General features: G+C 41.6%; 1 protein-coding gene across 4 annotated transcripts in view; it reads right to left on the minus strand.

The window, feature by feature from the left end:
* Positions 1-24,990, minus strand: part of DENND1A (DENN domain containing 1A) — a 458,345-nt gene that overhangs the window by 49,054 nt on the left and 384,301 nt on the right. For all 4 annotated transcript variants that reach the window (XM_072125842.1, XM_072125843.1, XM_072125844.1 and 1 more), the window contains exons 14-19: positions 18,769-18,870; positions 18,605-18,692; positions 18,359-18,399; positions 16,654-16,725; positions 15,039-15,095; positions 7,089-7,220 (exon numbers count right to left, since the gene is read on the minus strand). In XM_072125842.1, the coding sequence (XP_071981943.1) occupies positions 7,089-7,220; positions 15,039-15,095; positions 16,654-16,725; positions 18,359-18,399; positions 18,605-18,692; positions 18,769-18,870 (492 nt within the window). The remainder of the gene's footprint in view (positions 1-7,088; positions 7,221-15,038; positions 15,096-16,653; positions 16,726-18,358; positions 18,400-18,604; positions 18,693-18,768; positions 18,871-24,990) is intronic.

Consider the following 24,990-nt stretch of genomic DNA (forward strand, 5'->3'; position numbering starts at 1 on the left):
CAGAGAACCTGACAAAGGAAAATCTCTGCAGCTTCTGCTTCCCCTGGTGACCTCTGTCAAGCTCGCGGGCCTTCAGAATTCTGCCACCAACATGCAAGATCAAAATAACAAAGGATCCTTCTCCCATTATGAATAATTCTGTCTGGACAAAGTCTCCCACATTTTAAGACATTTCTCTCTACGGTTCTGGTCTCACCTCTCACAACCTTCCAGCAGTGGAGCCCAGCGTATCATTAAGTACAAAGCTATGTACATGTCACATTGTCCTCTTCCCCTGCTTACTTTTTCCAGCTCACCTCTGATTTAGGGAGAGGGGTTTTTTTCTTCCCAGGATTCCTTAGCACTTAATTAAAATACAGAAAACAGACCGTTTCAGTGCCGCGCTGGAGGCTTAGCGAGGGATATGGACATCGCTGCAAAGTGCTTGTCCGAGTGAACCCTCGCCTTTAATGAATGGGTTAATAGCCTGGCTACGGGCTGTATGAACTTACTGAGTGCTATATATATATATATATATATATATATATATATATATATTATATATATATATATATATATATAGTAGACTAGCAGAGATTGCATTAGTTGTGCAAGTTGTAGAAAGACCTGGGGTGGGGGGTAATAATGGGCATTAATCTGGGCACATGCATTTACACTTTTCCTGTAATATTTTTGCTGAATTTGCAACACGTCCCTTAGGCTCTTTATTACATTGCAAATCATTTGGGGAGATTTATCAGACGTTTCTGAGGTTAAACTGTTCTAGTTGTCCATGGAAACCAATCAGAGCTCAGCTTTCATTTTATAAACAGCTGTGGGGAAATGAAAGCTGAGCTCCGATTGGAAGAGTTCTGCTCTCTGACACTTGTGATAAATCTCCCTGACTGCGTCCATCTGTTTCTAACATGATTTTTGAAAGGAAACTTCTGGGCTGTATCACTGAAGGGCACTGCTGTATACTCATAGAGCAACATATGTCATACACAGAAATTCAGCACAACATGCAGTATACGCTGTGCTACTTAATACAAACATATTATAACTATCTATCAGCCCAATAGGTGCCCAAATAACACACATTTGACATCCGTATGTGAATGGGACCCCCCCCCCCCCCCAAGTTACGTGTCTGGAGCTTTCCCAATGCATACGGCCAGCAGATAACGGTAAATGCAGAACCAGCCGCGGAACCATTTTTAAATCTGGTATTGGATGTCTGTGTAAATATTTTAGATCCCAAATAATCGAGGGAAGAAATATACAAGTATTAAAAACCATATAGAGAAAGCAGACAGGCTCTCGCAAAATTTGTGTGCTATTTTTTATAATCCAGTGTGAAGGGTAATTTATAGGAATTATAAACTAAGAGTACACATGTGTGTGTGTGTATGAGTGTGTGTGTGTGTGTATGAGTGTGTGTGTGTGTATGAGTGTGTGTGTGTGTATGAGTGTGTGTGTGTGTATGAGTGTGTGTATGAGTGTGTGTGTGTGTATGAGTGTGTGTGTGTATGAGTGTGTGTGTGTATGTGTGTATGTATGTATGTGTGTATATATGTATGTATGTGTATGTGTGTGTGTATGTATGTATGTATGTATGTATGTCTGTATGAGTGTGTGTGTGTGTGTGAGAGTGTATGTGTGTGTATGTGTGTGTGTATGTATGTATGTGTGTATGTCTGTATGAGTGTGTGTGTGTGAGAGTGTGTGTGTGTGAGAGTGTGTGTGTGTGAGAGTGTGTGTGTGTGAGAGTGTGTGTGTGTGAGAGTGTGTGTGTGTGTGAGAGTGTGTGTGTGTGCGTGTGCATGTATGTATGTATGTATGCGTGCACATGGATCCCATAGACATGCACAGCATACACAATAACATGCTGGTAGTAAGCCCCTCAAAGACCTTGTGAGACTCATCAGTATGAGCCTATGTACACAGAGCCTACAACAAATATGTATGCACTTCATGTAGCTTAGAAAGAATATCTCCTGCTCTGGCAGATGTAAATGTGCCTTATATACATCCGCCACGGCCTTTAAATCTTTGACTTTCCATATATTTGTTAAGTGGATCTCTGTTTACATTTGCGCGGTGCGTTAATTCATACGTGGAAGCTGGTGAGTGTACAAAGCCATTTATTAGTAAGAAGGATAGGTCAGGGGTGTGTTACGCACCGATGCCTCCGCACCATCGGCTAATTCCACTTTCACAACGATTAAAAGCATTTTATCAGATAATGTCAGGCAACTATTCTATAGAGTTAACAAAGCTGCTGTTCAGAGGAATGAGCTGGCACAGGCAGGGGGCACGCTGTGCACCACCAGAGGGGCACCATGCACCACCAGAGGAGTCTGGAAGTGACTCACTTCTACCCATAGAGAACACACACCTACTCTAATCTAGAGTTTGAATTCAATGACAGATTCAGAATTACACGTACCTAACCCAAAAAGGGGTCCTCCAACCCTTAAAGGGCATCTACAACCAAGATTGAAGGGCTGTATGCAAATGAGCCTGAGGAGCTCCGGGCTCCATTGGTGTTAATAGAGCCTGGAGCCCTTCAGGCTCATATGCATACACTCTTTCATCCTGGTGGTAGTTGTCCTTTAAAGGGAGTCTACAAGTTAGAGAGACAAGAAAACCGGGTGATTCTGCTGTCACGGCTCTTCTCCATGTGCACCAAGAGACTAGTTTGCATAGAGATAAAGTATAATTTGTTCTAAAACTTGGGGGTCAGAAACAGCTTTTGTTTACTGCTTCCTGTTCCACCAAACCATTTACTATTACGGTCATTGAGGCATGTGATGACAATTAACAGCTTCACAATAAGAGAGACAACTCGAAGAGACTGGAAACAACAGGAGAGCATTGGAGCTGGAATTGGCGGAGTAGAAGTTTTTTATCCAAGGCCTTTTAGCCAGGCCATAGTTTTTACTTGGTGGAAAACCACTTTAAACACTGCATATTTATGGCTGTATTCTCATAAAACATTAGCTTTTCAGACAATTTCTATCATTTTTGTTGTAACATTGACATTGAGACAAAATTATATGGTCATACATAGTTTTAGCACAGCAGGAGAGAGCCTTTAATTCCAACAATATTGATATCGTGCTGCTGGCTTCGTCCTAGCCAGAGATCTAGCCTGGCATATCTATCAGCCTGTGTTATAAAATCATCTACAGTTCCTCCTGAAGTGGGAAGGCACTTCCTGGTTGTGACATCAGCTAAGGGCACGGAGGCCAAAGCAGCTTCCCTCACCTCAGCTTAGCTCTCCTCTCTACCACTGTTCTAAAACATAGATTATTACAAGACCATGCACCTATGCACTGCTACACAGATAGACCTATAATCTAATAAAGCCTTATGACTAATATACACACTACCTGCCAAGATGGATATAAGTTTTCAGTGGATGCCGTCGCTCTCCTCTCACCCCAGGACAGCGGGGGTACAGAGAATGGAGGAGACATAGCATGCTTAAGTAAATAGCTTCATCCTGTATATCTGACTACTGTGCTGATCCTACCCCATTCTCTTTAACGGGCCAGACTATAACCTTTGGAAAGACTATTCAACAATTTACCTGGTTGCATAAAGCTGCTGCTGCCTCTATTCTCTATACAGTGCGTTAAATCTTCAATGTGTATGAGGAAAAAGAGAAGTCAGAAGACCCTACAAAATGTACAAATATTGGTTTTCTTCGAAAAAATTAGTTGCCACCCAGCATTTTGCCACCACATTGTTCGGGCATCCTCCTACTGCCTGCACCGTAAATGCACAATGGAGCAGGTTTTTAGGGACTCGGACCACCCACTGAAACTCTACAGTGGGCAGTCTGGAACCAGTTATCTCATGCTCTGGATCATAATAGGAGCTCCCTAAGGTAAAACATAGTAAAATATAGTATATGTATACAATTATACAAAAACCATAAAAGCCAAATTCAGCTCTGCTACATCTATACCATAATTAAAAAGAGCCGAAAAACATTTCCAAAGAGAACTCGCATAGGGCAGAACCGTACACTTAATTCAAGTGGCGCTCCTTTAAGAAATGATCCCCGGCTGACGTTGTGTAACGCTTTTCAAAACATACATTAATTAGGACTAAATCCGACCGATACAATCCCCCAGCCGGCAAGACGAAGTTAAGTTTGGAAAAAAAACGTAAAACGACAAAGCAACAAAAATAAAGAAATAATAATAATATAATAAAAAAAAACAGATAGTATGAACCCCCAATGCCCATCCCCCATCTAGTTAACCTGTCAAATAATAAAGAAGCAGCCAAGACTAGGACAGCTAGCTGCCGGCTCGCTAACAGAAAAGCTGATTAAAAATGTTCAAGCGGCAGCAGCTTGCAGACCTTTCCAGCGAGAATAAATAGAGTGTATGCAAATGTGTTTGTCACTCTGACAGCGTGTCTCAATTAAGGCATCTTACTGCTGTTGCCGGATTCAGGAGCTGCAGTCGTACAGCCAGGAGAAACTGCATTAGTGATACACGGGGCTTGACCTTAATCCGCATGCATGCATTTTAAAAAAATCTGCCTCCTCTACATAAACTAGCATAATGCCAGGAGATATGTAAAACAAGTGAGAAATGGAGAGAGGGACATCACGTCTTCTCTGTATTAGAGGCAAAGCTTTTGTATCTTTTAATTGTGTCCCCGGCTCGCGTGCATAGTAATGCTATATGACTTTCAAGGCAACTCTGACTAATGATGACATTAAAGTATGGTGTGTCGCCTAAAAAAAAAAAAAAACAGCGCTCGCTCTGCCTTGTGGAGCAGGAGAAATGTGGCGTCCTAGGCGCGGGACGGATAATATTATGTGTGGGTGTGCTTACACATCATATAGAATACATATGTCTTAACCACATCTGAGATGATAATGTTATACAGAAATGCTGGAGGAACGTTACAGCCGTCCCAAGGTCTGGCCCGAGAGAGGCGGCTGGGAATGCCGAGGCTGAACAATGGGAGATGATGAAACGGGGGCATGGAATCATACCGCCAAGTATAACCTTACTAATGATATCATATATATATATATATATATATATATATATATACACACACACACACACACATACATAGATACATATATACAAACATATATAGGAGAACGTGACTTAGAAATCACCAAGGTCTACTTGTAAAACCAGTGCGACCTCCCTAACATCTACCTTGACTATTTTTGGTAACCCTATAAGGCAAAGGGCAAATATATGTGCAAGTATGTATGGCAAGTATATGTGCAAGTAGGATGTGGAATTAATGTTTGAAGTGAGCTACATGGTCAGCAACCCCTATACATTATTGCTGGGTACAAAAGCAGTGTAAATCGGTGGGCCATGCTATTTTCGCAGACCACCATAGATGGTCAGATGCAGCGGGGTAACTAGAAGCTGATGGGCCCCAGTGCAAAGTCTGGTTTATAGTAATAGTCTTCTTATATGGGAAAGTGACACCATAAGGGCCCCCTAAACCTCTTGGGCCCAGGTGCAACCTCTGCACACCCTATAGTTACGCCCCTGGTTAGATGGGACGGGAAGCTGAAGAGCAGGTCCCAGTTGTGGGCCACATCAGACATTTAGAACCCAAACAAATCATCAAAACGTGGATTCTTTGTCCACATATTAAGGAATTATATGTACTGGAACTTTGCTGCTCCATTCATCTCTATGTGATAGTAGAAAACAAATATAGAGCTCAAAGGTCTTCTGAAGATAGAGTGCAGTCACACGAACTGCTAGTGCCGCGTTTAGAAATGCAGCGCTAATGTACGGGGTGGATCACATATGTGTTTCTATGGAATCGCATGCAATCGGTAACCAGAAACCGCGGTCTTGCTTTAAAACAATAGAAGACCTCGGGTTCTGGTTACCGATTGAAACGCATATGCGATCAAGCCGAGGTGCACCCCGTACGCTAGCATTTGTATTATACAGTGGAATGGACAGGAAAATAGCATTTCCAAATTGCCACTACATGGGCCCCCCATTCTCATAGATGGTGGAGGTTTCTGTGGTCAAATCCACAGCAAATGGTTATCACCTATTATTTGGATCGGTTATAAATTGTAACCTGGGATTATCTCCCATTAGCTATTTGCAATACTTTGATCCTACCTACATCAGCGTTGCAGACACTACCTGTTATTAAGGACGGCACAACTACGGATATTCAATCGCCTGCCACAGTATTGTTGCTTTTATCTTAAATATATGCAGTTTCCAGATGTTATACTTGCTCATAGAAAACTTAACAATCAGATTTTTTTTTTTTGCGTAAAAAGCTCCTGTGTCTAGATATTATACTTACCTATTTGTTATGTCGCCCCCTGGTGTTCAGAAAGTCCACCTAATGTGCCCAGTGCACCTGGTCGCACATGCTCAGTGCATAAATTTCACCTCCAGATCTACTTATACAGGAGCAGCAGAATAAAGCTGACAATTGTGCATTCGCCAGATCAGCATGGGATGCATTAGGAGGGGCGTTCTTTAAGGAAATCAAAACATAGCGAATACGTAGCAACAATATCTAGATACAGAGATAAACTAAAAGAAAAAATATTCTGTTTTGAGTGATAGAAGAGGAAAAAACTCCTTCAAGTTGAAAACACTAAAGGCTTTAGCAAATTATTTCTGACCTAGAGGACCATTGCAGTGATGCATGATACCTCTCCAAAGAGAAAACCCTTTTGCTCGGTTATCTTATATTTGTCAGTGTTAACCTGGCTCTGTGATGAGTTAATTCTCTGCCCGCGATCAATTTAAGTAGAAGCGAATCCTGTCCGTTCAATGTGATTTCCACTAGGTGGTGTCTTGACTTCATAGATGTTCAGCTCCTCGCTCATGTCTCCGAATATACAGTGCACCCATTCCCGTATATGACATCAGAGGAACTACAGCAGTAGAACAGTATAACTCCCCCATCACGCCCCCTTCTTCTGGGTCACAAATTGTATATGTTAAGACAATACAGATTGCCAGTGATGTGATTTTATGCACCATAAAGAGAACAATGTGTTATCACCTTATAAGTAACTTGCCTATAGCTCATGTGCCGCACATTGGCACAGCACCAAGACCTACCTGACCAAAATGTACGGTGATGGGTCTTCTCTCCTCCCTGGTTTTCAGATCCTTCTTCTCGGCAGATGGTGAAGGCGACATCCTTGGGAGCGGTTCCTCCACAGCTACGCTACATCCATTTTCAGTCAGATCCTGATAAAAAATAACAAGTGAAACAGGATTATTAGAGGATTATAGGACTTTCCCCTTTTTCATAACTAAATGAACATATTAGGTCAAATCTGTCAATGAAGCCGATTAGGGAGACTCTTGACCAAGTCTGTTTTCCTAAATACTTGTACAGGCGGTCCCCTACTTAAAGAACACCCGACTTACAGATGACCCCCAGCCACACACTTCTTCTGCCCCCTGTGACCTCTGGTGAAGTTCTCTGGATACTGGTAATTTACTGATCTTTAGCCCCAGGCTGCAATGCAATGGCCAGCTATAAGAGTTATCAAAGGTGTTTACTGTAAACTTTACTGGTAATCCTTGATCCCAAAATTCCGAAAATTTTGAAAATTGTCACACGGACTAAAAAAATACTTTGTCTGGAGTTACACTTCCAAAATATAACTGTTCCGACTTACATACAAATTTAACTTAAGTACTAACCTATCTTGTACATAACCCTGGGACTGACTGTATTCTGCTCCAAAATATTCCAATTATGGCTTGTGTTGTCATCATATGTTATTGTGTCACACACACCCAAGCACATGTGCCAAGCATATAAACGAAGCCTCTTGGAGAACTCTCATGTACTGCAATCCAGCATACATGGCATAGCCGCAAATCTACATAACCACCGGACAGTTCTCTGAAAGTAGAGATGCTAATCACAATAAAGGAGGCTAAGTGAGGCAGGGAGCGCATGACTCAAGCATTCAGCTCCCCGCCTCCCTGACCTTATTTTGCTCATTACCATATGGATTAAAAGTTCATTATTTTCCATGTTGAAAGTAGAGTACATGCTGCAAAGAGGAACTAGAGTTGGCGAGTAAACCAGAACAAGTTCCCTGTTTTCCAAATAGGTAACTAGGAGAGACAGTGAGAGTCCTGCTGACCCCTCCCACACACAGTGACTGACAGCTCTCCATGTATCTGTGTGTGTACACAGAGTTCAGTCACTAAGGAGGACTCCTAGGAGAGACAGTGAGAGTCCTGCTGACCCCGCCCACACACAGTGTCTGACAGCTCTCCATGTATCAGTGTGTGTACACAGAGGTCAGTCACTAAGCAGGACTCCTAGGAGAGACAGTGAGAGTCCTGCTGACCCCGCCCACACACAGTGATTGACAGCTCTCCATGTATCAGTGTGTGTACACAGAGGTCAGTCACTAAGCAGGACTCCTAGGAGAGACAGTGAGAATCCTGCTGACCCCGCCCACACACAGTGATTGACAGCTCTCCATGTATCAGTGTGTGTACACAGAGGTCAGTCACTAAGCAGGACTCCTAGGAGAGACAGTGAGAGTCCTGCTGACCCCGCCCACACAAGGTGATTGACAGATCTCCATGTATCAGTGTGTGTACACAGAGGTCAGTCACTAAGCAGGACTCCTAGGAGAGGGAGTGAAAGTCCTGCTGACCCCGCCCACACACACTGATTGACAGCTCTCCATGTATCAGTGTGTGTACACAGAGGTCAATCACTAAGTAGGACTCCTAGGAAAGGAGGTGAGAGTCCTGCTGACCCCGCCCACACACAGTGATTGACAGCTCTCCATGTGTCAGTGTGTGTACAGAGGTCAGTCACTAAGCAGGACTCCTAGGAGAGACAGTGAGAGTCCTGCAGCCCCCTGCTCACACACAGTGATTGACAGCTCTCCATGTATCAGTGTGTGTACACAGAGGTCAGTCACGCAGCAGAGACAGGAGAGACAGGGAGAGTCCTGCTGACCCCTCCCACACACAGTGAGTGACAGCTCTCCATGTATCAGTGTGTATACAGGTGGTCCCCTACTTAAGAACACTCGACTTACATACGACCCATAGTTACAAACGGACCTCTGGATATTGGTAATTTATTGTACTTTAGTCCTAGGCTACAATAAACAGCTGTGACAGTTATCACAGGTGTCTGTAATGAAGATTTATTGTCAATCCTGATTCTTATGACAACCCAACATTTTTAAAATTCAATTGTCACAGAGACCAAAAAAGTTCTGACTGGGATTACAATGATAAAATATACAGTTCTGACTTACATACAAATTCAACTTAAGAACAAACCTACAGACCCTATCTTGTATGTAACTTGGGGACTGCCTGTACAGAGGTCAGTCACTAAGCAGGACTCCTAGAAGAGACAGTGAGAGTCCTGCTGACCCCGCCCACACACAGTGATTGACAGCTCTCCATGTATCAGTGTGTATACAGAAGTCAATCACTAAGCAGGATTCCTACGAGAGGCAGAGAGAGTCCTGCTGACCCCACCCACACACAGTGATTACTTCATGTATTAATGTGTGTAGACAGAGGTCGATCAATAAGCCAGACTCTTAGGAAAAGTAAAGAAGAAAACCTTTAAATAAAGCTCAGAAGATGATACTTGAGTTATTGGAGTCTACCATCAGATGGTAGATGTTCTTTAACCAGCAGGACCCGCTAGCAAGTCCTCAATTAGTTCTTTTCCTTAAAGCATAACGAACCTTTCCAACATTTTACATATTGTACCTTGTACAATAGAAAAGTTAATTCAGTCCCATTGTTGACCACCAGATGAGTCTCTGAGGATGGTAATGTAACCTGACAAAGATCTCCCTTCTCTCCATAAATATATATGGATTGTTCTACTTTCCTAATATCTGGATTTAAGATATGTGCCTGTCACAAATAAGACTGGGCCCATCCTGACAGATATTTAAATGACACCCATCCCCGAAACATGTCACATTAGCTGCCTCCACATTGACAGATTCCAGTGTGACATTTACATGTACAGGTATCCAATGGGCAGTGGCAAAACGATGGATAGATTGACATTGACATTTGCAGCATACAGATCTACACCTGACAATCGGGGAATTGAAAGGAAGTTTGAGTGTCTCTGATGTGTAAGACACCTACCCATCACTGATATATCTATTTCTGAGACAATGCTGACAGCCAAGTGTCATGGCCGGGGAATACAGAGAGGCAGCACTGCAGGGTAGAAGACCAATACTACTATCAATTAGCCAAAAAATAAAGACACAAATTACCATGTCATAAAATACAATAGAGATCCATTATGAAGGGGGTATCACGCCTATATACGTGTGTGGACAGAGTTCTAACTTTTATTAAAAGCGGAAGGATACGACTGTGGTGTTTCCGACTAGTTGTCGGCTTGTACACAGATATCATTTAGCGTACGGCAGTACCATGTGTGTACCAAAAAAATAAAGTTACAAGCAGTCCTCTGGCTACATACAAGATTCTAAGGTTCATTGGGTTTGTACTCAAGTTGAATTTGTATGCAAGTCAGAACTGTTTATTTTAGAATTGTAGATCCACACAATTTTTTTTTTTTTGCCCCAGTGACAATTGGATTTTGAAACTTTTTTGCTGTAATGGGACCAAGGATTATCAATAAAGCTTCATTACAGACACCTTACAGCTGATCATTGCAGTCTGGGAGTATAGTAACATCCAGAGAGCTTCAGCAGAGGTCACAGTGGTCCGTCTGTAAGTAAAGTGTCCTTAAGTAAGGGGACCACCTGTATTATTTTTGTCACACTGTGATAAATAAGAAGGAAGGTCCAGATTGTCCCCGTTTACACCAGGAAAGGGTCGGTGAAGCCGTATGAAATTCCCCTCAAAATATTTCTTTAACCCCTTCCTGCTGATGCCCTTTTACGTTTTTGTGTTTTCATTGCTCCTCTTCTTTAAAAATCCATACCTTTTTTATTTTTCCTATATACAAAGATTTATAAGGGCTTTTTGTCAGTATTTAACTTCCCATGCCGTGTAATGCCGTTTTTACAGCTCTCACTGTGCGCTACAAATGGCACCGTGGGTTGGTACGATCACAGAGATACCATTTATGTAAACTTTATTAAGTTTTAATAGGTTTTAAAAAAATTAATAAACTATTCCGCGGACTTAGAAAGATCGCAGGCTATCATGGTGAGAGATGATGGAACGGGGAGTGTCGGAGCTTTGCTGGCGGCATGTAAAGGGTTAAGAATTGCAATTGGTGCTGGCAATATGTAGCAAACACCTGGTCTGTAGGTAGAAGGCTCAGCCCAGGAGTCCTCTCCACAACTCCTTCCGGAAACCCGCCATACTTATACGTTGAACTGTAATAAGAGGTTAACTGCGTCCATCTCCCGCTTTGTCTCTCCCAGAACCACAACCTTGATCTTAGAGATGAGATTGGGACTCTTGGCATCTAGCTGTTGGACCCCAATTATTTGTCTGGGTATGTGCCATTGCTTTACAAATAACTTGAGATGCCAATTTCATGAATGCAATTAACTTCTTTAATCAAAACTCTCAAAAGTTGTACGGATGATTTCTTTATAATATTTATTGAATTCTGACACTAGGTTACCATTTATTCCTAAGGTGATGCCATGGGGAGTCGGTGTTTGTTTTAGTTGCAGTCATAAGAGAGGTCCCAACTCCAAATAAGGCTTCAAAATGGAATGATTAAATAAAATATATTATTAATATTAATTAACCCTTAACAGAAGAAGGCCTACATCGCTCATCCATTTCTTGCCACTTATCTTTTGTCTTAAAGGGAACCAGTCACCACATTTTCACAAATACAACTAGTGACAGGTTCCCATAGAAGCGATCAGTGTGGTCCAAATGGAACAGACCCTTTATTCTTTTGGTCAGTAGGATCACAGAGACACCAAATTTATATGGTTTGTGTTATGGTAAAATACTTTATTTTTTAAATACATAATTAATTCTTTATACTACTTCCATGTATACAGCTAAGGCTACATTCACACTACCGTAAGGGGGACGTACAAACGGCCGACGTATATATGTCCCCCATAGACAGCAAAGGGCGCACAGCGCCTTACTGTAGCAGTACAGTGCAGCACACATGCGGCACGTACTGCTCCATAGCCAGGAAAAAGATAGTCCTATCTTTGCCCGGAATACAGCGCCGTGTCCTATGTTTCTCTCCTCTCCCTCTCCCCAGCGCCGACAAACGGTACGGCGGGCACACGTTAGTGTGAATTTAGCCTAAGTTAAAGAGGACCGGTCACCAGATTTTGCCCAATATCTAACAATGTCTGCTGATAAAGAGTTACAAGTCCTCGGTATATCACCTAAAATTAGCTGCCAGTGGGGCACTGTACCTTAATTACAGCCATTTTTCTAATATGAAAATTAGCTTTTCTGACTGTCCTGAGAAAGGAGAAGAGTCAGAGATACGAGTGAGCCACGCCCCATTATTGTGAGTGACAGCTCCGTGTGTCTTCAAATCACTGCTCTCTCTCTCTCTTTGTACTTAGGGACCGTCTGCTAATATTCAACTACAGACATCTAAAGCTCTATGTCAGTGGTGGCGAACCTATGGCATGGGTGCCAGAGGTGGCACTCAGAGCCAGTCAGGTCATTGCCCCGAAAAGGAACAAATCCACCGAATCTTCCTGCAGTCCCAGGCAACTAAAGCGATGCTGTTCTCAGTGCTATTATAAAGCGAGAAGGGGTTAACAGAACTGCATTATCTTTGGCGGTCATCCTGCTGGAGCCACCATTCTTTCTCTACAGAGAGACCCTGGAGAGAAGCTACAATGATGGTCTGTATTTGCTCTCCTTCTTTCAACTGTATTGGTGGCCTCAGGAAGCCGATACAATGGAAAGATGTGGAAAAACAGATAGCAATAAGTTATTGCTTAAAATGCCATGTTGGCACTTCATAGTGAATAGGAGGATTTTGGTTGTAGTTTGGGCACTCGCTCTCTAAAAGATTCGCCATCACTGATGTACAGATGGGAAATATTGTGTCAACCTTTTTAAATGTGACCAGCGACATTATTGCAGGTCATTCAGACATCTAAGAATAGCAAACTGTACACCATGTATGCGATTACATGAAATCCCAGCAGCCTCCATGGAAAAAGAGGAGGAGTAGAAGTCCATGGAGACAGCTGTGACTTCATGTGGTCAGATACATGCATGGGGTAAAGTTTGCTATTATTAGGAGGCTAAAGATGATGCCACTCTGGTCACATGACATGAACGGTGACCAGTAAGCAGGCATATAATGTTTTTTTAAAAATGTTTTTAATGATTTGTTTATTTAAAGTCTTTCTAGCATTGCTGAACCCTAAGGTGTCAGAAGATATCTGGAGCATTCTCCATAACCCTAGTTTAATTTGGTTGAACAATCTCACTCTGTACTCTACCAGGTTTTAGCACACTAAACCTAGAATAAATTAACTGGCGTACATGCCCCAAAATAATAGCAATGTCTCAATAAACAGTTAGCCAATTATGAAGGAGTTAAATCCAGAGCTGAAATCAAGGAGTCAGGTCTGCTCACTATAAACCTAACCTAAGACTTGTAGTGCCCTTTCCAATAAAACTCTATTAGGCAACTTTTTAGTTTAAAAAGTTTTTAAGAGTGTAGGAAAGGGATTTGCTTCTGCTCTATAAACATGCTTCAAAGTTGGGTGGTAAGATATAAGTACTCAATCCTCCCGATACTGATCCTCCCAGTATTGACCTTTCACACACAGGATTCTAAGCTTTAACCCTGGCCCCATTCAGATTTTGGATTGAATTGCAAATAAGGAACAAGGCTGTGACCTTAACTGTTAAGGTCACTCCGGCAAGCAGAAGTAGGAACACCTTAATATAGTGCTGGGCACAGATGATGGCTAATCTTTATCCAGATCAAATTCAGCCAACCATAAAAGGTCAAAGTGAAAAGATGTCATCAAACAAGTATACGGTGAACAAGTTGTGAAGAGACAGCTGGAAATCATTTCAGGAAAAAAAACCCCTATATGGTGACATAAAGCTATCGAGAGAGTGGGGTAAGGGACATGACAACTGAGGGAACTTATCCTTAAGTCGTCAAGATTTTTTTGAAAATTAAATTTAAAAAAATGACATTGCTCCAGTGTATGTGCTGAGTGATTCAAGAGTTAGATGTGAAAACCTCGTACGACTAGTAAACATGGCCTAGTAAGCAAATAACCCAAAAATTTGATGCCAAAGTCATTAGGAAATTGCATCTAAAAAAACAGTAAAAACCCAACTATACACTCACTATCTATCAAGGCCAATCTGGAGGGGTCGCTAGTTTTGAGTAAGTCAGTAGACCAAGCACAAGCCACCACTACCTTAAAACACCAGGAAAGTTGCAGAATACAAAACATGGCTTTCTGGGCTCGCGACGTGTTGATATTTTGCCAGGATAAATAGATGTTTATGAACAGTTGAGTTCCGACCATCACCAATCCAATAAATGATGTTAGATAAGCACAACATTCCTGTCATTGTTTTCCACCACACACTACTGTAGACAGGGCCGGCACCAGCACTGGGCACAGCCGGGCAAGTGCCAGGGCCCAGAGCTACTGCAGGGCCCACATAAGGCTGTACAAAAGGAATCCATGGGGTTCAGGGGGTCTGTATATGATTAATCCATAGGAAGCAAAAGAGGCTTTATATAAAACAATCATGAGGGGGCTATTTGGTATAATAAACTAGGGAATATTTTGGGAAACAGGAGACTGTTTTAGTTTCTAAATTTTTAATGTGAGTTACCTCAAAGTTACCTCAAAGGGGCCCACTGAGGCTCTATCGCCCAGGGGCCTACTGAAACCTGGAGCCGACACTGACTGTGGAAAGTAGTTACCTATGGACATTGACTGTTAGACATAGTAAACTCAACGCTGGCACAAGTTTCCACAGATTGCCTCAGCATAAAAAATCTTGATACCTTATTTTTTGATTTCTTAGAAAATTCCATTTAAGTTGTCAGGAAAAAAAAAAAGTTACAAGTACCTTCTGCTTCAAGCGGTTTTTCACCTCTTTAATTCCCATCTTGGCATGGTCTTTAGCCTAAAAGAGACAAATATCGTTACAATAGGTTATGGACCGATCTTATCTATCGCAGCCATCAGGGTCACCCATCATGCACATTACATGGAGGCCCGTGATCTGGCCAGATAATGGCCCCCATAGAGGTATACGACACCCGGTCATGATGCAGAGAGCACACAGTGTCTTACCGAACCATGACTGAGCCGGGTGGCCACCATACAGAATAGGTGACATGTCCTATACAGGCAGTCCCCGGGTTACTTAAGTTGAGTTTGTATGTAAGTCGGAACTGTATATTTTATCATTGTAATCCCAGACAGAACTTTTTTTGGTCTCTGTGACAATTGGATTTTTAAAAATGTTGGATTGTCATAAGAATCAGGAGTAACACTAAAGCTTCATTACAGACACCTGTGATAACTGTTATAGCTGTTTATTGTAGCCTAGGACTAAAGTACAATAAATTACCAATATCCAGAGGTCTGTTTGTAACTAGGGGTCGTATGTAAGTCGAGTGTTCTTAAGTAGGGGACCGCCTGTACTTTGCTGGATTACGTCAGGGGGCATCTCAGCCCCCGGAGTGCTCTTCCCTCCTTCACTCAGCTTTGTGCTCGTCCCCGGGTTACATCACCGTTCGTGGTTTCCATTGCTAAATTGTGTAATTTCTAACAACAATAACGGGGGTGGCAGAACTATTTTTGCCGTTATAAATAACATAAGTTTAATAGGAAAATTTAAAGGGAAAATTGCATACATGCAAGCCAATGGGAACAGATGATAAACGGGCGGTCTTCTGCTCATCATTAGTTCTTGGCGTCGGTTATTCTATAACAGAATAGGGCAGCAGAAACCACTTGCAATATTCACTGGACCATGATTGGACCCCTGTGGCATTTGTCTTTAGCTGAAAATGGAATAGAGCAAGATACCACTAGCTCTGTAGGGAACTAGCCTTAAGCTATATTATCACAGGACAATCAGTGGATCCTCGTGGCACCCATTTTTCACCGATCCAGGAATAGAGCATGGACACCACTAGTGGCGGTTCGTAATTTGCCTTAGGCTATACTCACAGGACCACACTTGGACCCCTGTGACCCACATCTATCACTGGTCCTCATAAAATGTATTCTCCAGGCAATCTGTGAAAACTGGTTCAGATAAGGACATGCTCTACTTTTTAACGGTGTAGCCACATGCTGTCCGATAAAAATGGATGGAATAAGGCCATTTCTTACTTATCCAGAACTTTAATGTTTTTCTAGTAAAAATAAAAATCCATAAATCCAAAGCCGGGTCTATACCTTTAGCATTATAGAGCCCTATAATGCTGCTTGGTCGGATGATTGTCCCAGGAAGTTTAGGCTACTGCCTATATAGTCCTCACTATCACAGAAATCCTATCAACTTTCTGGTCCATGATCAATTAACATTATGTAGCGTTCTACATATGTGAGGCTTATTCCTGCTTCTTTCGATAAATATTTAATGGGGTCAATGGGATCATCATTGTCCACACTAAGAACATCCCTACAAAGCGGTTCAGTGTAATGTCTCCTGTCCTGTAGGCACTTACAAATTTGTAGACATTCTTCATGGCTGGATTCGCTCTGGTCTTCATGGTGTTAAGAAAGGCTCCACTTCCTTTCTGCAAGAAGTAAATTCTTACAATAAGTATAAATTCTTTGTTATTTTTACACTAATTAAGGCTCATAAAAATAAATTCAGAACGCAGACAACCCCTTTAAGTACATTGTTTGAGTCATTAAGATTCTGCTGACATAAGACGGATTCTATTACACTTTGCCAAATAATACCAAAATATGGGTTTGTTTTTTATGTGTATTTTTTTTTTTTTTACTTTCCTTTTATTTTATTTTCCCACTTAAGGGGGTTAACAATATGACTGTTGATATAATGCTGTGGTTCACAGTAGTACCGTATTTTCCGGGCCATTAGACGCACCGGAATATAAGGCGCAACAGTCCGATGCGCCTTATATATGTAATAATTCCATATATAAGGCGCATCAGACTATAAGGCGCAGGGTCGGGGGCGTGGCGGAGGTCCGGGGGCGGAGCGGAGACCCGACGGGACGCGACGCCGAGAAGAGACGCGGAACGCGGGGAAGGTGAGCGGGGAAGGTGAGGGGGAGGTAAAGAATAGAATACTTACATAGATCCCCGCTACCGGAGACAGCAGATCTCCAGCGGGAACTGCAGACCATGCGGCAGAAGTTGTTCGTGCCGCGTGGTCTGCAGTTCCCGCTGGAGATCTGCTGTCTCCGGTAGCGGGGACCTATGTAAGTAGGGTCCGCTGCCCTCATATAGGGCGCACCGGACTATAAGGCGCACTTTGGATTTCCAAGGAAATCCAAGGCTTTTAAGTGCGCCTTATAGTCCGGAAAATACGGTATATCGAGATATAATTGAGAGAAGTCAACTATGACATGACCAAATGAGGTCCTGTGTTAGGCACCCAGCCGGGAATCCATCACCCATTATCAATGCTCACATTGCGAACGGGTGAAGAGGGATCCTGATACCTCTCCCCTTGTCTGGCTTCTTAATGCCATAGCGGCCGCTGTGGATGACGTAGGCACAGCCTAGTTGACTTCTCTCAGCTCCTTTACTCCGCACCATTCTTATAAGCAACAATCCAAAATAAATGAACCAAAATAAATAAAAAAAATACAAATACATATTTAGACAAAGGCAATCTACCATCAGAATCAAGCAAGATAAACCAGCGACACTAATTGAAGATCTAGGCACCCGGACTCTGGTAATATTCTTACAGTTGTTATCCACGACCTCCTTTAAAAATAAACTTTTAAAATTATGCTAATGAGTCCAATGTGTTCAGAGGGTGTTAGCAGAGCCCCTCTGTGCTGTGGTTTTACTCCCCCTCCCCTTGCTCTCTCAGCACTTCCCATCACCCTCTGTTTGAATTAATCTCACACAGTAGGAGGGAGGAAGTGCTCTTGAACAGTGTTACAGCCCCTGAAGCTGCAGCACAGAAGTAACACCCCCAGAGCCCTTCAGGCTGATTAGCATAATTTTAAAAGTAGATTTTAGAAGGCCAAGGATAAGAAAACATAATTAGATTATCACAGTCACGGTGCCTGGATCTATGAGAAAGTGTCTCTGGTTTATCATGATGGATGTAAGTTTCCTTTAAAAATTGGTCATGCAAATTATTTCATGAAATTCCTAATGCAGATTTTGATACTAATTTCACAACAGTGGCTGTACGCCAGACTGGAGACATTATATACTTACCTTTACTGTTGAGAGCCACTGATGGTAGAGCTTGTCGCTTCCTAAAGGGGAGAAAAAAGGATTAAAATAATAAACCCAAAGTAAATATATGAAATAAAGAGCTAAAGTTGTATGAAATATAGGATACTTGTAATATACCTTATTATGGGATGCTATTAAACAATGACACTGGCAGCCAGAATAACAGTGGGGGAGGGGTGGCTACAGCTAATAGGTAGGAGACCCGTCTGCTCCGATATCCTTTACCTGCATATTCGCCCATATTTATCTCCTCTTCAAAGACATCACTGAATCCGTTTCCAGTGTTCAGCAGGTCAAGACGCCCATCTATGAACTAGAAGAGGAAGAGATTAAATGCTGCTATAATAAGTAGCGCTTCAATTCTGCAAGAGCTTTCTCCTATCCTCTACCTGTTTAAAGAGCTGGAGCTGAATTGCATTCTGGAGGAATGGTCTCATCCCGCTGGAACGATGGGACACAAATGTTTCTTCACAAAAGGTAATTGGCTCCTCCTGTGGGGGGGCACAAAGATGAAAAAAAATTATATAGGACAAAAAGTGGCAATGAGTTTTTGAAAATTTCGAAACGCTCACGTAAAGGGAGCCATCTATAATATCTTCAACATATTCGAGACAAATATGCAAATTTTCCCATGCAACATTTCAAAATCTACAACGTAACTGATCTGCAATACTCACCTGATTAAAGTCACAAACATTTCTACATATTAATCTCCAAAACACAGTAAAAAATAAAATATTAAAAAGAAAACACAAACAAATGACATAACTCATCCAGAGCAAAACCTCTAAGAGAAAGAAGCCAGTTTTACTCTTTGAAATGAATGATTTCTTCAAGGGACAGATTGTGGTGTACAGGGTAAGTTAAGGGGCCCAGAGCTAAAGGGGGGCCCACAGAAGGCTGTACATAAGGAATCCATGGGGGGCTGTATCTAATGAATCCATAGGGGGCGGGGATGCTTTATATAAAATAACCATGAGGGGGCTGTTTGGGATGATAAACTAGGGAATTTTTAGGGAACAGGAGACTGTTTTAGTTTCTGAATGTTTAAAGGAAACCTGTCACCAGGAGACCCATTTTTAGCCCTCCCCCAGTCCCCACAGAGCATAGTACATACACTGCCAAAGTGTTTTTGTATATAAAAAAAATAGGTTTTACAGAAAAAAAAGATATGTTATATTGTACCTTTCATTAGCATCTGCTGTGTGCCAATTGGGAGTGGCTGGAAAGGAGCAGTTCCCCCCACCCTTGGAAAACATGTGACCTTTTCAAATATATGAATAACTCCCCTCACTCGGGATTGGCTGTAGAGGAGCAGGGGGCGTCGCTAAGCAAAGTGATGGGTGTTTTCATATATTTGAAAAGGACACATGGAGAAGCTGTTTCCCAACGGTGGGGGGGGGGGCTGCTCCTTTCCAGCCACTTCCAGGGGACGAGTGCCTAGTCACACAGAAGATGCTAATGAAAGGTACTATATAACATATCTTTTTTTCTGTAAAACCTATTTTTTATACAAAAACACTTTGGCAGTGTATGTACTATGCTCTGTGGGGCCTGAGGGAGTGCTAAAAATGGGTCTCCTGGTGACAGGTTCCCTTTAATGCCACCACATGAGTTCACTCAAAAGGGCTACCGAGGCTCTGTCACCCAGGGGGCTACTGAAACCTGGAGCTAACCCTGGTGGAGTAATTGGAGTTTCTTTCTCTTGCCCCGACTATTCCGTAAATGGCAGTGCCATCTACTGTCAGGATACTCAGAAGTGGATTATAATGTAGGCAGTTTGGGACGGTAGCCCGGGGCCCAAGCTTTCTAGGGGGCCCATGGCCACCCAAACCAATCACTGATTTTATACTGAGAAGGACTTTCACCCATGAAATCCTGATAGATCTGTTCTTGCTCTCAATACTCAAGAGCCATTTCAGGACCTTGAAGGTCCTTCAAAGGTCCTGACACCTCAGATTGAAAAAAGACATAAGGGATTCACCCTCCATGCCCCAAAAAGTCTAGTCTAGTACCATATGTTGGAAGTGATTCCACACTTGTAGGGGCTATCATATTCATACAGCCTGGGGCCCAATGCAATCTTAATCCACCCTGGATAGAAATCCCTGGCACCACCTACTTGTTTATCATGTTGGGTGTGAAAACTAGCAACTCTCATTGCTCTGAAAAGGTGAGGCAGAAAAATTCCAACTGGGCCAGAATCTTTGGAGTGGAGTGTAATAGAGGATGAAGAAAGTTAGTGGACATTGTGAAAGGTCCTCTTTAAAGGAAAAAAAAATGGAGCTGTACTACATCAGTGTTTGCTTATACTTTACCTAATCTTGGACCATCTTCAAGTGTGATGTTTGGTTTAATTTACACAAAAAATGCCAAAATTCTGGCAACTTTGCATACTTTTTGGCATTTGTCACATTTATATCACCCCCACCCCGCCGTTTTAGGAGTTTTATACCCACAAGTTAAGACAGATTTCCATCATAGTTAGATTGATAAATCTCCCCCAATTTGTTTTGGGACTTAACTAAACCCTTACTCAAGTTCATGTTGAATTATTCTAATTATCGAAGTCTACACAATTAAGAATACTTTTTAAGCCCTTCTATTACAATTTTACAAAATTTTATTGCTGTTTTAGCTCCTATCACTCAATGATGGTCAGTGTAAAACTCCATAGTGTGGGCGGGGACTCTCTAAGCAGACACGTCATGATTCCTGTGTGGTATGAGATGCTGTGTGCTGACAATGTGCTTAGATTATCAGGGTAAAGGTTTATATACAGTTTTATTTAGCTTCTGAACATTCTACTAGTATCTGACACATTAAAAAAGAGAGACAAGACAGATCAGAGATGAAGAGATCTATTAGATGCATATAACACACATTGACAAACTTCAGGGGTGGGGGGAGGAGTGGAGGCAGACAAGAGAAGCTATTCATGAGAAAAATCTACCATGCCTGACCAAAATCAGAAAATTTATGGTGGGATCTGAGGGCAACATGAACTGTGTACACTAGGACTGATAGAGACAGGTTGGTCGCATATCTGTGAAATGTTGTATTTTTGTTAATAACAGTGAATTAAAGAATATGTTAATTTGTTATCCTGAGTACATTTAAAAACCTTGTCTTCGTGGGTATACCCCTTTATTAAAAAGCTCATTATTACTACATAGAATTTTTTCAATATTAAAATTTACGGACTTCTAAATATCAGATGACATAAAGAATCCAAGAGCAAAAAAAAAAAAGTTAACTTTCATTCCATTCCATCTTTGAGATACTGATTTAACCTAACTAAAAGATGAAAGAAGAGTTTTACATAAAAGAGGGTTATTATGCAAATAGGACCTAGTTACCCACATTTTAGGACATCAAGGGTAAATAATATTTGCTTTAAAAAAAAAAAAAAGTAGACAAGGTCCTAAATGTTGTACTACATTCTCTTATAGATGACAGTTCTGTTCTGCCACTAATTTCATTTGGAATAGTTTTTTGTTACCTTATTCAGGTTTCTCATCTGTAAAGATATTTGTAATACAAGAAAGAAATGACACTATAATCTTCGTATGTTTTGCAGATGGAAGTATATTTGAAGCTAGGGATCATTCAGATGGCGTTTATGACATCATTATACAGTTTTTTTTGCTGATAGCATAGTGACCTATTGATTTCTGTGGGTCTGTTCACATGTCCCTTTTTTTCCACTCATGTGCAGACTGAGATTAAACAAACAAATGTATATACAGACATTCCCCGGGTTACATACAAGATGGGGTCCATATGTTTGTTCTTAAGTTGAATTTGTATGCAAGTCGAAACTGTATATTTTATAATTGTAGATCCAGACATTTTTTTTTGTCCGGGTGACAATTGTAGATTCTAGTTTTTTTCACTGTAATTGGATCAAGGATTATCAATAAAGCTTCATTACAGACACCTTACAGCTGATTACTGCAGTCTAGGACTTTAGTAACATCCATCGAGCTTCACCAGATGTCACAGTGGGCTGAGGGGTCAGTCTTTAACTATGGGTCGTCTGTAAGTTGAGTGTCCTTAAGTAGGGGACTGCCTGTATATTGTAGCCTCCATAACCGGCCTCCTTTTTAAATGAAAGGGGTTTTCCTCAAGAAAGGTTAAAATTAGATGCGTTTAGTTAGGACAACATGCACCCCCCACTTATCAGCTACTTGTAGCAGTTGCACTCCGCTAAGTGTGCACTTCCACTTCCAAGCACAATCACTGTACGGCACTGTGCATGACAACCAGCTGCATGTAATTGGATGACCTGAATCATGTGATCAGTCACATGCTTATGCCATCACTCAAGGTCCTGGAGTTTTTTCATGTTGCTGACAATTCTCCTGCACCCAACAGACTAGTGACTCCTCCAAACAAGATCCACCCACTTTCCTCTGCAGCTACGGATTCCAGTGGTGGCCAAACAAAGGCAGGGAGAGCAGATGAGTGCAAATGAGAGAATTGCTCCTTTTAGCTTAGTGCAGAGTTAGGCAAAAGTTTTTATACTTCACAGTTGCTTTTTAATTTTCCACTCATCTATGTAAATCATCTCTCTCCACTAATATTTAAAATGAAACCACACAAATTGCCCCAAAGGTCCGGATGAACCGGCTCAGACCCCGAGTCCTGCACATCTTTCCTAATTATATTCTCATTCTTCTTCCCCAATATACTTCTTATTTCAGCTTTGCCCGTGAAGTTTCTGTAATTATTTCACGAGATCGCTCACATCCAAAGGATAGATGTCAGACTTCAGCGCACCAGTCACATCAGTAATATTACTCCGAGGTCTTTTAGGTTTTTTTGTATGCTAATTTATTTTTGTCGGAAAACAAACTGCCAACATTCAGCCCTACTTGTGCTACACTTATAAATGTTTTATGAATGCTATTTCTTCTCATTCTTGTGATACACTTTATACTGGCGAGACATTGCTATTGACAAATCTGATGTGAAAATGTCTGCATATATTATAATAATTTACCGCTTTAGTTATTCATCCGGTGGGGGGTACATAGAGAAAGGCCACGGATATTCTTTACCTACTGAACAGCGCTGCCTCGGATCTGATGGCTTCACAAGTTATGTGTGTTTTAAATAGACACCTGCGTTAGACCTGATTTTGTCAAAGCGCTAGAAAGTATTAAAAGGGAAGTTCTGCACGCTCCGCGTTCTTACAAGGCTGAATAATTACTTAGTGATGATCTCATGTACACAGGTTACAACTGAATGGAAGGTGCTGAACTACATTTTGGAGCCGCATTTACCCTACAGTTACATTTTAATTTTCTACACTGTTATTATTAGTGTGGAGCCAGTGACATGAAATTATGACGTGACATTATGTCCTCTTCTGATCCCCCATTCCTAATCATCCGGAACAGGAAGGTTCGCTATCATTTGTTCTATTTTCTATTCCTTCGGTAAGTTTCTCACACCCCTAAGGTTAACTCCTTACATGTTTAAAGAGAGTCAACTATATCTCTATTGGTATATGTACTATATACAGTGTCCACCGGCTCTATAAGATAGTGTCCTCCTCCTCTTACACTATGCACAATCTGTTCAGTTTATCTTGCTCCATAACAAGCCCCCATGTTGCCTGCAGATGGGACACTATGTACAATCTGCTCAGCTCCTCCTGCTCTATAACATGTTGCCTGCAGATAGGGCACTATGTACAATCTGCTCAGCTCCTCCTGCTCTATAACATGTTGCCTGCAGATGGGACACTATGTACAATCTGCTCAGCTCCTCCTGCTCTATAACATGTTGCCTGTAGATAGGACACTATGTACAATCTGCTCAGCTACTCCTGCTGTATACCATGCTGCCTCCAGATAGGACACTATTTACATTCTGCTCAGCTCCTCCTGCTCTATAACATGCTGCCTGAAGATAGGACACTATGTACAATCTGTTCAGCTCCTCCTGCTCTATAACATGTTGGCTGCATATAGGTCACTGTGTGTTATATATGCTCATTTTATCTGGCTCCATAACAAGCCCCCTGCAGATAGGACACTATGTACAATCTGTTCAGCGCCATTTGTGTGTACCGTGGGGGATAATTTAAAAAAATAAAATGATAGGGACGCAGAGGAACGCGTTTATTTTTACATTTGCTATTATTTAAGAAAAAGAGAAGTGATAAAAAATTGTAAGCTTTCAAAACTTTTTAAACCTTTCTTTTATTACATTTTTTCAATATTCTTTAAGCTCCCTTGGGTGTTTGAACCCCAGGGGTAATATATATTGTGTGTCATTTGGCCTATACAGGCAGGACCCGGGTTACATACAAGTTCTGGAGGTTTGTTCTTAAGTTGAATTTGTATGTAAGTCGGAACTGTATATTTTATAATTGTAACCCCAGACAAATTTTTTTTGGTCTCTGTGACAACTGGATGTTAAAAATGTTGGATTGTCATAAGAACCAGGATTAACACTAAATCTTCATTACAGACGCCTGTGATAACTGTTACAGCTGATTATTGTAGCCCAAGGCTAAAGTACAATAAATTACCAACATCCAGAGGTCTATTAGTAACTAGGGGTCATCTGTAAGTCGGGTGTTCTTAAGTAGGGGATTG

The sequence above is a fragment of the Engystomops pustulosus genome, chromosome 9 (genome assembly GCF_040894005.1).
Source record: "Engystomops pustulosus chromosome 9, aEngPut4.maternal, whole genome shotgun sequence".
In the NCBI taxonomy this organism is placed as follows: Eukaryota; Metazoa; Chordata; class Amphibia; order Anura; family Leptodactylidae; genus Engystomops; species Engystomops pustulosus.